The following is a 12,584-nucleotide window of genomic DNA, read 5'->3' on the forward strand; positions in this document are numbered from 1 at the left end:
CGGCTGTGGGGTGTGCTGAGCCTGGAATCCGCCGTGCCCCAGCTCACCCAACACCTCGGGTACTCACGTGTTTGGCAGCAACTCTGGAAGAGCCGACGATGTTCCCATTGTTGTCCAACACATCGATTCCTTCTTCCAGCTCCGTGTGCCTCATCAGGACAACGTTGCAGATGTTGGCACTGGCTGAGGAGGAGAAAGGCAGGAGGATCAGCTTCTGTGTGCCCTGCCAGCCCTCCAGATTTCCTTCCCTCAGTCTGCCAAGGAGCTTCCCTGAGCTGCTCTGATCCCGAAAAAAAGAGATGGGATTCTCAAGGAGAGTAATAACCAATTTTTTCTTTTTCCTCTGGGAGAATAAGGGCAAATAGGACAACTGGAAGGTCCAGTGCAGGGTGTCCCTGCCCGTGGCTGGAACTAGATGGTCTTTAGGGTCCCTTCCAGCCCAAACCATTCCATGATTTCACACATTTTAGGGGGAAAACGGCTCCGTGCACCAGGACCTTTCTGACCCCCACTCCCTGCCCAGCCTGTGGCTTTTGAGGCCTTGAGGTGACCCCAAATTCTGTCTCTCAAATCTGATCAGGAGCTGGGGTTGAGCACCTCCCTCCCGAGTGCAGCCCCTCTCCAGGGCTCAGGCACTTCCCAACTTCTCCCAAAGAAAAGCTGCTAATTCCCACAGAACTTTTGGGCTGATCAAGTGGCATTTTCCAGCACCCCCCACACCACATTTCCCTGCAAACTTTCCACCCAGAACTGAGACAAACCCACTGTTGCTGCAAGCACCAAGTGCCTTCCAAAAATGTGTTTCTGCACGGCTTGATGGGTTAATATTCGCTAATTAATCTCAATTCATGTCATATAACAAATGTCTAATTTTTTGAGGGTGGTGGGTGGGTGAGCCCTCTCTGAAGGCAGCTCTGTGCAATCAAGGATGATTTGTGGTGACAAATGCTCCTTCCACTCGAGAGGGAGAGGAACACACACACACGCACACTCTGTCTCTCTCTTTAATATTCCAGCTACCAGACCACTCTTCCCATCTATCAAAATATCTGTGTTCCCAACCCTTCAGCTCCTGAATCCCAGATCAAAAACAAAACAGGCCTTTCATTTAAAGAAACTTTAGCCCCTGGGTTTTTTTTCGTTTTTAACGCTCTCATGCCCCGTCCTTCTCGTTGTCAATCACAACTGAGCAGATAAAAACCCCCCAACAGAGCTGCTCTGGCCAAGGATGCCCTGGCACAGAGTTCCTGACTGACCCAGGATGGGGTGTCCAGACCTGGTGCTCCCAAGATGCTTTTCCAAGGCTCTGGATTCCCTGACCTGGTCCCAAACCCAAAAGCTGCTTCCAGCCCGTTCGTCTGAGACGAGCGACTCACGTAACCGCTCCCCTTCTGCTTTCTGAGGAAGCAGAAAGTGCTGCTAATTATGGCTAAACTTGGATTTTATGGACGTCTCAAATGCACGGGGAGGGGTGAGAAATAAATAAATATATGTGCAGACAAAGTGATCTGCAGGATCCGGGAAGAAATTGTGATAATGTGGCCTGGAAACTGCGGCTGTGAAAACACTCTGAGGCACACTGGAACCTGGGTCCAGGCGCCAAACCAAGCCACCACCCCACTCCTGGGGGTTTGCAGATATTTTTTCTATCCCAGGGTGCTCTCCACACTTTAAATCTGTCCTTGGGCATCACCTAAACACAACAACTTTAACCTCCCCCACACAAAAAAGCCCAAGGAGAAGAAATCCTTCCTTCCTCTCCCTTCTCTCCAATGAGGATCTTTCCACCAGCTTTAATTTCCTTCAGATCAGGTTTGGGGTGCAATTTTGGGGATTTTGTGAGCGTTCTTTCAGCCATGCACACCTCCAGTATAAGGCAGACCCTCACCAGTGACACCCTGACCCTGGGGACAGCCGTTCACACCCAGTTCTTGGGAAGAAAAGGGTGAATTGGGTTCCTTGCATTCCCTGGGCACCGAGATCCTTCCCCTCCTCATCTCTGAGAAAGGATCCAGCCCCTCCTTGCTCAAATTCAGGCTCCAAGACCCTCCTTGCTTTTTCCTGCTCTTTCCACAGAACCCCTTCAGCCCCAGAGGATGCTCCACCACCAATCCCAAACCCCTTTTCCAGCGGGGCAGCCTCTGGCCCTGCAGAGCCTTGGCCACCTTCGGGAGCTGCTCACCTGGGTTGGTTTCCAGGACCCAACCCCTGGACCTGGGTGGGATTTTTTTGGAAAATTTGGGATTTTCAGCTACTACAAATTAACTTTGGAGGAGGGTGAGGGCACGGCCTGACCCAGCACTGCCCCTGCTGAATGTGTCCTCCAGGCAGAACTTCTGCAGGTGGGAGTTCACTGAGTGTGCAAACACAACCTCGACATGACCTGGGGACGACACACCCCGTGCACAGCATCTCTGAGGGCACCACGACCTTTCCAGCACCCATCCCAGCTTCCCAAAGCTCCACAGAGTCCTTATGAACATCCCTGCTGGGAGTTTGGGCTGCCTTCCACCCCCGCAGCAGCTGCCCCTCTCCCCTGGTAACTCGGGATCAGACTCTCAAGCTTGGATGTCCCTCCAGTTTCCCAGCTGCCTCCAACCAGCACAGCTCTGGAGGTCAGTGGAGAGGGAGGCAAGGAAAGGATGGGGACAACTCTTTAATTTCACAGAATCATGGAAGCATTAAGGCTGGAGAAGACCTCGAAGATCATCAAGTCCAACCATCAGCCAGCACTGCCAGATCCACCACTAAACCCCATCCCTGAGCACCACGTCCACGGGTTTTTTGGAGCAAGAGCTTTACCCCAGTGTCGGCCTTTTCATGTAGAAAAGGAGAATTTCTGCCTTTTTGCTGGGGGCTGGAGGCTCAAAAGGAACTGGGAGATGCATCTTTAACTAAAGGGTTTGTCCAGGTCTGCAAACCACAAACCAGCAATTAGTGGGAGGATCCCTGATCATAACGAAGCATGACAAATAAAATATTAGCTGGAGAATTAATTACAGGCTAAACAAATTAATTATGGGTCCTCAATCAATGCCAACACAAACACCTTGGTGTGGAAATAGATCGACCCTGCAGCAAGGATTTCCTGTGTGTCTTTGACTCAAACCCCGCCTCAGAGCTGCTTCCCAGGGCTTGAACTCATCCCTCATGCTGTCCTGGTTATAAAACCCAAGGAAAGCTGAATCCCTCAAAAATACATCCCAGAAAAGTCCCAGGAAAACAACAACAATGTCCACAGATCCCTTATGTACAAGCAAAGTGCTCAGTGCAACCCCCAGACCACAATCCCCATCACTGCTGCTCTGCAGACAGGGACAGCAGCTGCCTTCCTGGCAGAAAAGAGGGGGAAAAATCCATCAGCCTGGGAACTGAGGGCTGGGGGGACACAACAACCAGTTCCCTGTTAAAAAAGGAGCAGAAAGACCAGAGGAAGGGAGAGGAGCAGACAGGTAAAGGGGCTCAGCAGCCTCGAGTGAAGCTCTGAGGATGGGGCACTTGCACGGCAAAGGAAAAAGCTGAAAGGAAAATTCGGCATTAAATGGCTGAAAAGGGACCTGGAACAGGGAGCAAACCCCTGCTTTTCTTTAGTGATTTCCTCTATGCTTGGGCAATCTTTGCCCCATCTTTGTAAACAAACAAGCTTATACAGAAAATTACCCCAAAGCCACTGGGGACTTCTCCAGGGCTAAAATAACTCAGCATCTGCTGAAGGCTGTAACCACAGGGCCCAGCAAAGGCTGAGCCCAGGGCGTCCCTTCCCTCAAACGCTGGGCTGATAAAACACCAATAAAATGCTCCCCCAAGGCAGGAGCAGCCTCAGTTCTGCACACACTTGGGGCTGCTTTTAACCAGTGGCTCTCAGAAATCGGTGCATTCACAGCAGAACCATTTCTTTGCATTTTAGTGTAAAATCACTGCAGTGCTGCTGCTTATTTGAAGATTTGGGCAGTTCAGCCCAGATCTTTCGAATGAAATGCACTCAGATCGGGATGGTCACGGACCAGTCAGTGCTGATCACTTTTGAAGCTGCTTCAGAGTGGGAAGTGCAGCTGAAAAGCCTCAGGGGCTGCCTCCGCCAGCAGCTTTGCAGCATTTTTCTGCCAAAATTCTGCTTTGCAGAGTTCCACCCCCGCCTGCCCCAGCTCAGGGACCACCACCACTGAGGGGACACGAGCAGGAAGGCAGGAGCTGTGTCCATCCCAGTGGCTTCTGGCCACCTGCAGGTTTGCAGCCACCACTCAGAACATAAAGAAAAGGAGTTCGTCCTTACCGACAGCAGGGAACGGCACAAACCTCTGGATCAGGAGCCGAGTGGCCGGGGTAAACTTGTTTGCTCTCTGGATCAGAACATTAAGGCCCACCTTGGAGTGGAGAAAAACAAACCAGAGAAGCAGAGGCTTAATGACCAGGAGCAGGGCAGGTGGCACAGTTTGGGGTCTCTCCCCATGGAGAAGCATTTGAGAACTAAACCTCCCCCCCCACTGCAGGGTTTGGCTGTGTTGGGCTCAAATCTTTAGTCAACAAAGGGTTAAATCCAATTGCTGAGCTTAAAACATGGGCTGAACCCAACCTTTGGGCTTAAATGAAGAGTTGAACCCAACTCGTGGGTTTATATGAAGGGCTGACCCCAACTGCTGGACTGAACCCAACCACTGGGTTGAAGTGAAGGATTGAACCCAACCCTTGGGTTTATAAGAAGGGTCCAACCCAACAGCTGGGTTTACCCAAAGTGTTAAACCCAAGCATTGCATTGAACCAAACCATGGGGTTTAAATGAAGGGTTGAACCCAACTGTTGGGTTTAAATTAAGGACTGAACCCAACCCTTGGGTTTGCACAAAGTGTTGAACCCAGCTGTTGGAGTGCACCAAACCATGGGGTTTAAATTAAGGATTGAAGCCAGCTGGTGGGTTTATATGAAGGGTTGAACCCAACCGTTGGGTTCAAGCCCTTCCCAGCTAAAAGCCAAGCCAGAAACCACTGCAACACCATCCAGTCCTCCTGGAAATGCCCTTGGCTGCATTTTGGCCCCGTTCACCAACATTTTCCCCATCCAGCACAAAATCCTTGGGACTGGCAGTCTTCACCTGGCCAGGAAAAAGCCAAATTTCAGTGGTGGTGGTGGCCCAACACAATGAATTCCTGCTCCAAGGGTCTGCACTACACAACCCAATCCAGTGCCAGCACTTGGGCTGTGAAGTTTATTATAACCACGGATTGATTTTTGTTGCCTCGTCCAACCCTTGACTAAAGCAGAGCTCTCCATAGCTTTTCATGGATCTGAGTCGTTGTGGATGTTTACAGGAACAGCACAGAGGAGTCACTGCTCCTGACCCTCAGGTTTGTAACAGTGAAAGTTGGGAGAATCACCACCAAAATTGGCTTCAAGCACAAGTGGGGTGAAAAATTAACCAAAGCTATTCATGAGGAATGACTTCTGTCTTCAAATTACTCTTCCTCACTGTGTTTTCATTTTTTCATCCCACAAACTTCCCACAAATGCACAAACAAAACCCAACTGCCCCAACCTGGGAATTTTTGGCTGGAAATGGAAGCCTTGAGCAATGTGTGGCCCAAAAGTTTTCAGCCAAAAATGCAGCAAAATTTAAAAAAAAAAAATTCAGCCAAAGCCAAAAAGCTGCCAGAAAAGAACGATTTGGGGGGGGGTTAGAAAGAAAAGAGAAGCCTGGGAGAACATATTTTGCAGGCTGCTACATTATCCATGCACATCCCAGCACATCCCAGCGTGCTGGAGCCTGGGAGGAAGAGGTGGAGAAGCACAACAGCTGGGTAAGCCCTGCACGAGCACAGGGCTGCTTCTCCAGCCCCAGCAAGTTCCCAGAGCCTTTCCCAAGGTTTTCACCCAGACCCCAGCAGGAACTCCTCCTCCTGTCCTCGGCAAACGCGGCTTTAGAGCTGAGCCCAAGAGAGCCACAGTGACTCTTCTTAGTGTGGACAGCAGTGAGGGCTTGTCTTGATGTTCTTCCCCCTCAAAAAGTACTGAATTCTTTTCTTTTTTTGCATTTTCCAATTGTTAGGATGAGTATTTTCAAAGTCTGAACAGTTCCAGAAACCGTAAGATAGTCTTAAACGTGTGGCTTTAAGAGAAGACAGTTTTAAGCCCGGCTTTGCTGGTCTGCCCGGTGGATTTGGGTATTTAGTCTGGATATGGTTAATCTGTGTCAATGACAAATTTTGTCACCTCCTTGGGGGTTTGATGGGGGATTTGGCCATAAAGTGGATGGAGGGATTTGAGCACGAAGTGGAAGAGCAGCAGCGTTTGAAAGAGAAAAGCTGAGTCTGGGGCAGCCACCACTGTGAGGGCAGTGAAATAAAAGCATTTTACTTCCAGATTCAATGCAATGAACTCAGTCCCCACTCGCAGCAACCCCCCTGCTGGGAATCTGAAATTAGAGTTGCTGGAGATTTAAATCCCATCTCCCGGATTCCCAGCACAAGGACTGGATATAGGAAGCTAATGAGGGTTTGTTTGCCACAGTTTGGAAATGGCTGTCGCTGATCTGTGAACTCCTTCCCACAGGCCACGAGGTGCAATGAGGGTAAACAGGGCAAGGGCAGGAACTGCTCATCCTCAGGCCTCCAAAGCAAAAAGGCCATCAAGGAGATGTTAATGAGTTTAATTACTTGGGGCTGACCGGAGGATGCTGTTGAGGCAAATTCATCATTAAAAACCAAGCCCAGGTTTATTATTGTGACCAACACCCAGTCACCGAGCGGGATCTGCAGCACTGGGAGATGGAAACAGAACAGAGTCAGGGGGGATCATCCCACCAAACCTGGCACAACCACGGCATCGCTGAGGCTGGAAAAGCCCTCTAAGATCGAGTCCAACCATCCCCAGCACTGCCCGGGCCAGCACTGCCCCATGACCCCAAGAGCCACATCCACAGCTTTAAATCCCTCAGGGATGGGGACTCCACCCCTGCCCTGGGCAGCTGTGCTTGACAACCCTCTTGGTGAAGGAATTCTTCCTGGTATCCAACCTAAACCTTCTCTGGCACAGTCTGAGGCTGCTCCTCCTATCCTATGGCTCCCTTTGCAGCTCAGCGTCTCTGGGCAACCTGCTCCAGTGTCTCCCAGAATTCCAGAGTGGCTGGGGTTGGGAGGGACCTTAAAGAACATCCAGTGCCACCCCTGCCATGGGCAGGGACACCTCCCACTGTCCCAGGCTGCTCCAAGCCCCAGTGTCCAGCCTGGCCTTGGGCACTGCCAGGGATCCAGGGGAGTCACCCACAGTGCACATTCGACACCGTGAGCCAGATCAATCCCAGCTTTTTCCAACTGCCTGGTTTGTTGAGGTTCCCTCCTCCAGAGCACTCCCTTGATGTGGCTGAGGGAGCCAGGGGAAGCAGGACACAGGACACACGAGTGGACACAGGGACACGTGACTGGCCACAGGGATACATGAGTGGCCACAGGGACACATGAGTGGCCACAGGGACACGTGACTGGCCACAGGGATACATGAGTGGCCACAGGGACACATGAGTGGCCACAGGGACACGTGACTGGCCACAGGGATACATGACACCAACACTTCCTAACATCCCACAACACAAAACTGGGATCAAACATCGTCAGTGGGAGAGGAACCTCACCCAGGGCTCTCCTGGCAGCACCCTGCCCTCCCTCCCTCCCTCCCTCCCTCCTCACGTGCCAGGAATTCCTGCCATTTCTTTAGCTCCCGGTTTTGTTTTCAGCATCAACAACATCCCCTCACCAGAAGGACAATATTTGTGATGTCACCCTGCTTTGAAGCCGGAACCATCAGATCCTGTCAGAGAAACCAACATTTCTGACTCTTTTCTTCTCCTTCTTGTCTCAAACAGTTCTGACCTCGTGCCCACCAAGACACCAACTCTAAAACCATGGGGATTTAAAAAAAATTCCCTTTTCCCCCCCTTTTATGAAGACATTTGCAGCCTGAGAGATGGTTTTTAATGCCTGATGTTGGCAAGGACCGAGCCCACACCTCTTAAACCAGGCCTAGGGCAGTAAATCCATCCAAGGACTTATCTCACTTCATATGGAGAGGGGATTTTTATAAAGTAGAGGTAGCTCAGGAGTCCAGAGAGCATCAGCTGGTAGATGACACCACCCCAACGTTGCTGAGCCGCTCTCCAGACTTCATGAACTGTGCTGGAGAAATCTCCACTGCTTTAAGGGATTCAGCTTTGGGGCACCCCTGAGCACTGCAGCTGGAGCTGGCTCCTCCAAGGGACCTGGAAAGTCAACTTGGAAAGAGGGACCGGCTCCGAAGGAGGTTATCCTTCATCCCCCCAGTCACCAGATTGGATTAGAACTAATTGGATCTGATGAGTCCCATTCAGCCAAGCTGGAGAAAAGAGCATTAGGAGAAGGAAGGAAAAAACTCATTCATTAGGGCTGGGAGGTGAAGATGGAGGCAGAGAGATGGAAAACTGGGCTCTTTCCCAACTGGAGCTTTCCCAAGCCAAGGAGAACAGAATGGAGGAGTCCAAGGGAAGGGAAATCAGTAAGGATCCGAGTGGGGAAGGAAGTTGGAGAGGAGCAAGAGTACGGGAAGGAGGAAACATCACTCCCAAGACAATTCCAAGAAGGATGACCACAGCAGCGCCACAGTCGGATGCTCCAAGGGAAGAAAATGGTGTAGCCTGGAGCAGGAGTGGAGGAAAATGGGATTTGTGCTGATAGTGAGACAAACTTGGTTTGGGAGGTGATGGAGAAAGGAGGATGGGGGGCCATGCCCAAGACAAGAGGTTGCTGCCTCAATACCAAGTTTTCCATGCACCTGGATCCTGTCCAGAGGCAGCACCATTCCCAGGGGTTGTGGGGATGGGCTGGGGCAGAAGGAAAGGAAGGGATGAGAACAAACCTGCTGGAAATGGAGACATCCCAGTGAAACAGGAGAGAAAATGCTGCAGAGAGGCACATGGAGTTTGGGAGGGGACAGTCACGGAATCACAGAGCAAGTCGGGTTGGGAGGGACCTTAAGGATCATCTACTTCCACCCCTGCTGTGGGCAGGGACACCTTCCTCTATCCCAGGAGGATCCAGCCCCATCCAGCCCGGCCTTGGGCACTGCCAGGGATGGGCTTGGCAGGACCCAGCAGTTGCCAGGTGCTCCTAACTCCAGGGCAGGATGATGCTGGGCACTGGGAGCATTCCCAGAAAACCCCGTGTCCTTGTCTCCCACTGCACCAAAGGCTCAAGGCTGTGCCTTTGGGAATGGCTGCGACAGCTCCAGCGATTTCTGGGCTCTGGAACTGCCAGGATGAGCTTCCAGTCTGAGATCCAACCAGTCCCTTCTGGAATCTGAGAATCAACAGGGAAGGGGATGTGCAGGAACGGGAGCTTTGGAGCAGAGAGATGCAGATGTCAGAGCGAGGCACCGCTTCTTTTCGAACCTAAACTTCATTTCAAACAGAAGTTTATCACCAGCTCCCCGGATCCACCGGGATTTTCCTCCTGCTGCCCATGGAGGAGGGAGCCAGGCCTCGCTCCATCCCCTCCCATCCCATCCCTCTCCAGCTCCTGAATGTCTCCTGGCTGCCCTGAGCAAGGCCAGGCCCGAGGCAGTGGGGGGGCTGCAGCTCTCCCGGCTGATTATGGACATCACACCCCATTCACAGGCTGTCAGCGCAGCCTCGCAGACAATTATCGGGAACAAGGAGCTGGGATTGGAAAAATCCACAGGGGCTCCTCCACCTGGAGAGGAGAGCGAGAAATGGTGTGTGAGAGTTCAGTGTGGGAGCGGGGAAGGAGGAGCAACCCCGGCATGGCAGAGCCCACGGCATGGGGAGGAGAGGGATTGATGGCACGGGAAGGAATGGGATTGATGGCACAGGAAGGAATGGGATTGCTGGCACAGGAAGGAATGGGATTGATGGCACAGGGAGGAATGGGATTGATGGCACGGGAAGGAATGGGATTGATGGCACAGGAAGGAATGGGATTGATGGCACAGGGAGGAATGGGATTGATGGCACAGGAAGGAATGGGATTGATGGCACAGGGAGGAATGGGATTGCTGGCACGGGAAGGAATGGGATTGATGGCACAGGGAGGAATGGGATTGATGGCACAGGAAGGAATGGGACTGCTGGCACGGGAAGCAATGGGATTGCTGGCACAGGAAGGAATGGGATTGCTGGCACGGGAAGGAATGGGATTGATGGCACGGGAAGGAATGGGATTGATGGCACGGGAAGGAATGGGATTGATGGCACGGGAAGGAATGGGATTGATGGCACAGGAAGGAGTGGGATTCCTGTCACTGCTTCCAACCCGAGCCTCCCCTGGCCCAGCCTGAGGCCGTTCCCCTCTCCTCCTGTCCCTGTTCCCTGGGAACAGAGCCCGACCCCCCCCAGCTGCCCCCTCCTGTCAGGGAGTTCCAGAAAGGGAAAAGAATCCCTCTGGATGCTCCTTTGCTCCAGGCTGAGCCCCTTTCCCAGCTCCCCCAGCCGCTCCTGGGGCTCCAGCCCCAGTACAGACAGATCAGGACACCGAAATTGTCCTGCTGCTCTCCAGTTTCCACCTGATTTGGTTCTGAACACACCCAAGGGTAACTCCACAGACCTTCACAGTTTTGCTTGCTGTGGATAACCCAGAGCACCAGTAAATCCCACTGGCAGCTGTTCCCAACCTCCAGGGGCTCATCCAGAGCCCGGATTTAGGGTCAGGAAGCAAGAAAGAACTTCCAAAATGAAAAGCTCAGTGTCTGTCCATGAAGAGCTGCTTTAAACACCCTCCTGTGGGGCCAGCAGTGAGCCCAAGGGGGGTCATTAGGAGCTGACATCAATGGCATTAATCACCCGAATTTTAACCCGGGTTACCTGGTGAGGTGAAGGAAAAGGAACACCCAGGTGCTGAGCAGGCACACTGGAAGTGCAGGATCAACCCAAACCCCCAGCTTCTCCCTCTCACCCAGAAGATGACAGAACACCTACTTCTGTCAGAATTAGCTCAGGTTGCTAAGTGAGAGCCAAATATTTATTTGTCTCTGACTGACAAGCCCATAAACCCCAAACCTGCACTGAAATAAACCCGAAGTTACAAACCCTGGTCTGGTGGGAAGGAGGGAGCTTGGGAATTGGGGCAAACCCCCCAGCCCTGCACATCAGAGGGCTCTCCTCCCACTGGGGGGGAGCTGAGGCCCTGCCCCAAGGGAAGCTCAGTGTCACCGGGGCTGTCACCGAGGCGATTCCCGGCCGAGCTGCAGCCCCAAAACAGGCCCTGTGCCCCTGCCTGGGCTCATCAGAGCCCCTCCTGTCCCAGGGAGGGGCAGTGCCAGCATGGCATGCCACACACCCATGGCCACGGCCCCTCCAGGGCACGGGGAGTGGGCACCAGATGGACAAAGAGGGGCTGACCCGAGCACGGAGCTGAGCACAACCCCCAGGAAACGTGGCCAGAAGGTGCTGCCAGAGGAAAAACCCTTTGGAGAGTCCCCACAAGGTCTCCAGCAGCACAAGGAGCAAGACTTGGAGCTGCTCTTGGCAGAACTTGCAGCTGTGATTGGGGAAATTGAAAAGCTGATGGATAAAGCTCCGATCCCAATGGAGACCCACGGGAAAGACGTGAGAGGCTTCAGGGAGAAGGTACAGAGGGACACAGAGAGTGACCCCGTGGCTGCAGCTGAGGCCACCTGGGTTAACCCCACCAAAGGTCCCGGCACCAGTGCAGCAAACAGGGAATGGCTGCTCACGGTCCTTGGCTGGGGCTGATTTAATTTTCAGGTGTTTCAGCACAGCCCCAAAAGTCACTTCTGACCCCAAAATGAAGTTTGAGTCTAAGGCCAAAGTCCTGATGAGCTGGGTCAGAACCAAAAGGGAGCAGCAATGCCACAGCAAATGGAGTTTGGGTCTGAAATTAGGAATCAAGTCCTGGAATGGTTTGGGTCGGATGGCAGGGACACCTTCCACTGTCCCAGGGTGCTCCAGCCTGGCCTTGGACACTTCCAGGCATGGGGAAGCCCCAGTTTCCCTGGGCAAAAGAAACCTATTTCCATATATAAATAATAATCTTATTATCAATAATTATAATATATATAAAATTACAATATATAAAAAGCAATCATTACCAATAAAATCGGCTTCATGCAGCTTTTTTAACCTTCTAAAAGTGTGAAAAATAGCAGAGTAAGAGTTTGTGTGTGTCAGCTGGGAAGAGTTTCTGTCTAATTACGGCCCCCCTGATCTGTGCAGCTCTTGGCACTGGAATACTGGGGGAATAAAAAATTCCAAACATTTCAAACACGCTTGGTCTTTCTCAAGTCTTTTTACTTCTCCCCGCCTTTGTTTGCCTTGTTTAGGAGAACCAGCTGGTATTAATTGCACTTCATCCACCACCAGCATGAACAGCAGCCAGATATCCAGAACTGGAGCCTAATCCCAGGAATCCACTCAATTGTTTGGGAAAAAAAATTACATTATCACTCTGTTCAGAACTGCAGTAAAATGAGGGAGCGAAAGAAAAGGCAGGAGAGAGGCTGGTGGGGGGAGAGGGGGATAAAAATAAACTACAATCATAGAAAAAGAAAGAGATTTTAGAGGATGGAATTGCCAGAGCAGCTGTGGCTGC

The 12,584-nt window shown here is 51.9% G+C and overlaps 1 protein-coding gene across 1 annotated transcript in view; it reads right to left on the reverse strand.

Annotated features, from left to right (window-relative positions):
- LOC138110157 (rab11 family-interacting protein 5-like) overlaps positions 1 to 12,584 on the reverse strand; it is a 128,636-nt gene that overhangs the window by 29,077 nt on the left and 86,975 nt on the right. The window contains exons 12-13 of the mRNA XM_069014879.1: positions 4,274 to 4,364; positions 68 to 183 (exon numbers count right to left, since the gene is read on the reverse strand). Of these exons, the coding sequence (XP_068870980.1) occupies positions 68 to 183; positions 4,274 to 4,364 (207 nt within the window). The remainder of the gene's footprint in view (positions 1 to 67; positions 184 to 4,273; positions 4,365 to 12,584) is intronic.

The sequence above is a fragment of the Aphelocoma coerulescens genome, chromosome 4 (assembly GCF_041296385.1).
Source record: "Aphelocoma coerulescens isolate FSJ_1873_10779 chromosome 4, UR_Acoe_1.0, whole genome shotgun sequence".
Lineage (NCBI taxonomy): Eukaryota > Metazoa > Chordata > Aves > Passeriformes > Corvidae > Aphelocoma > Aphelocoma coerulescens.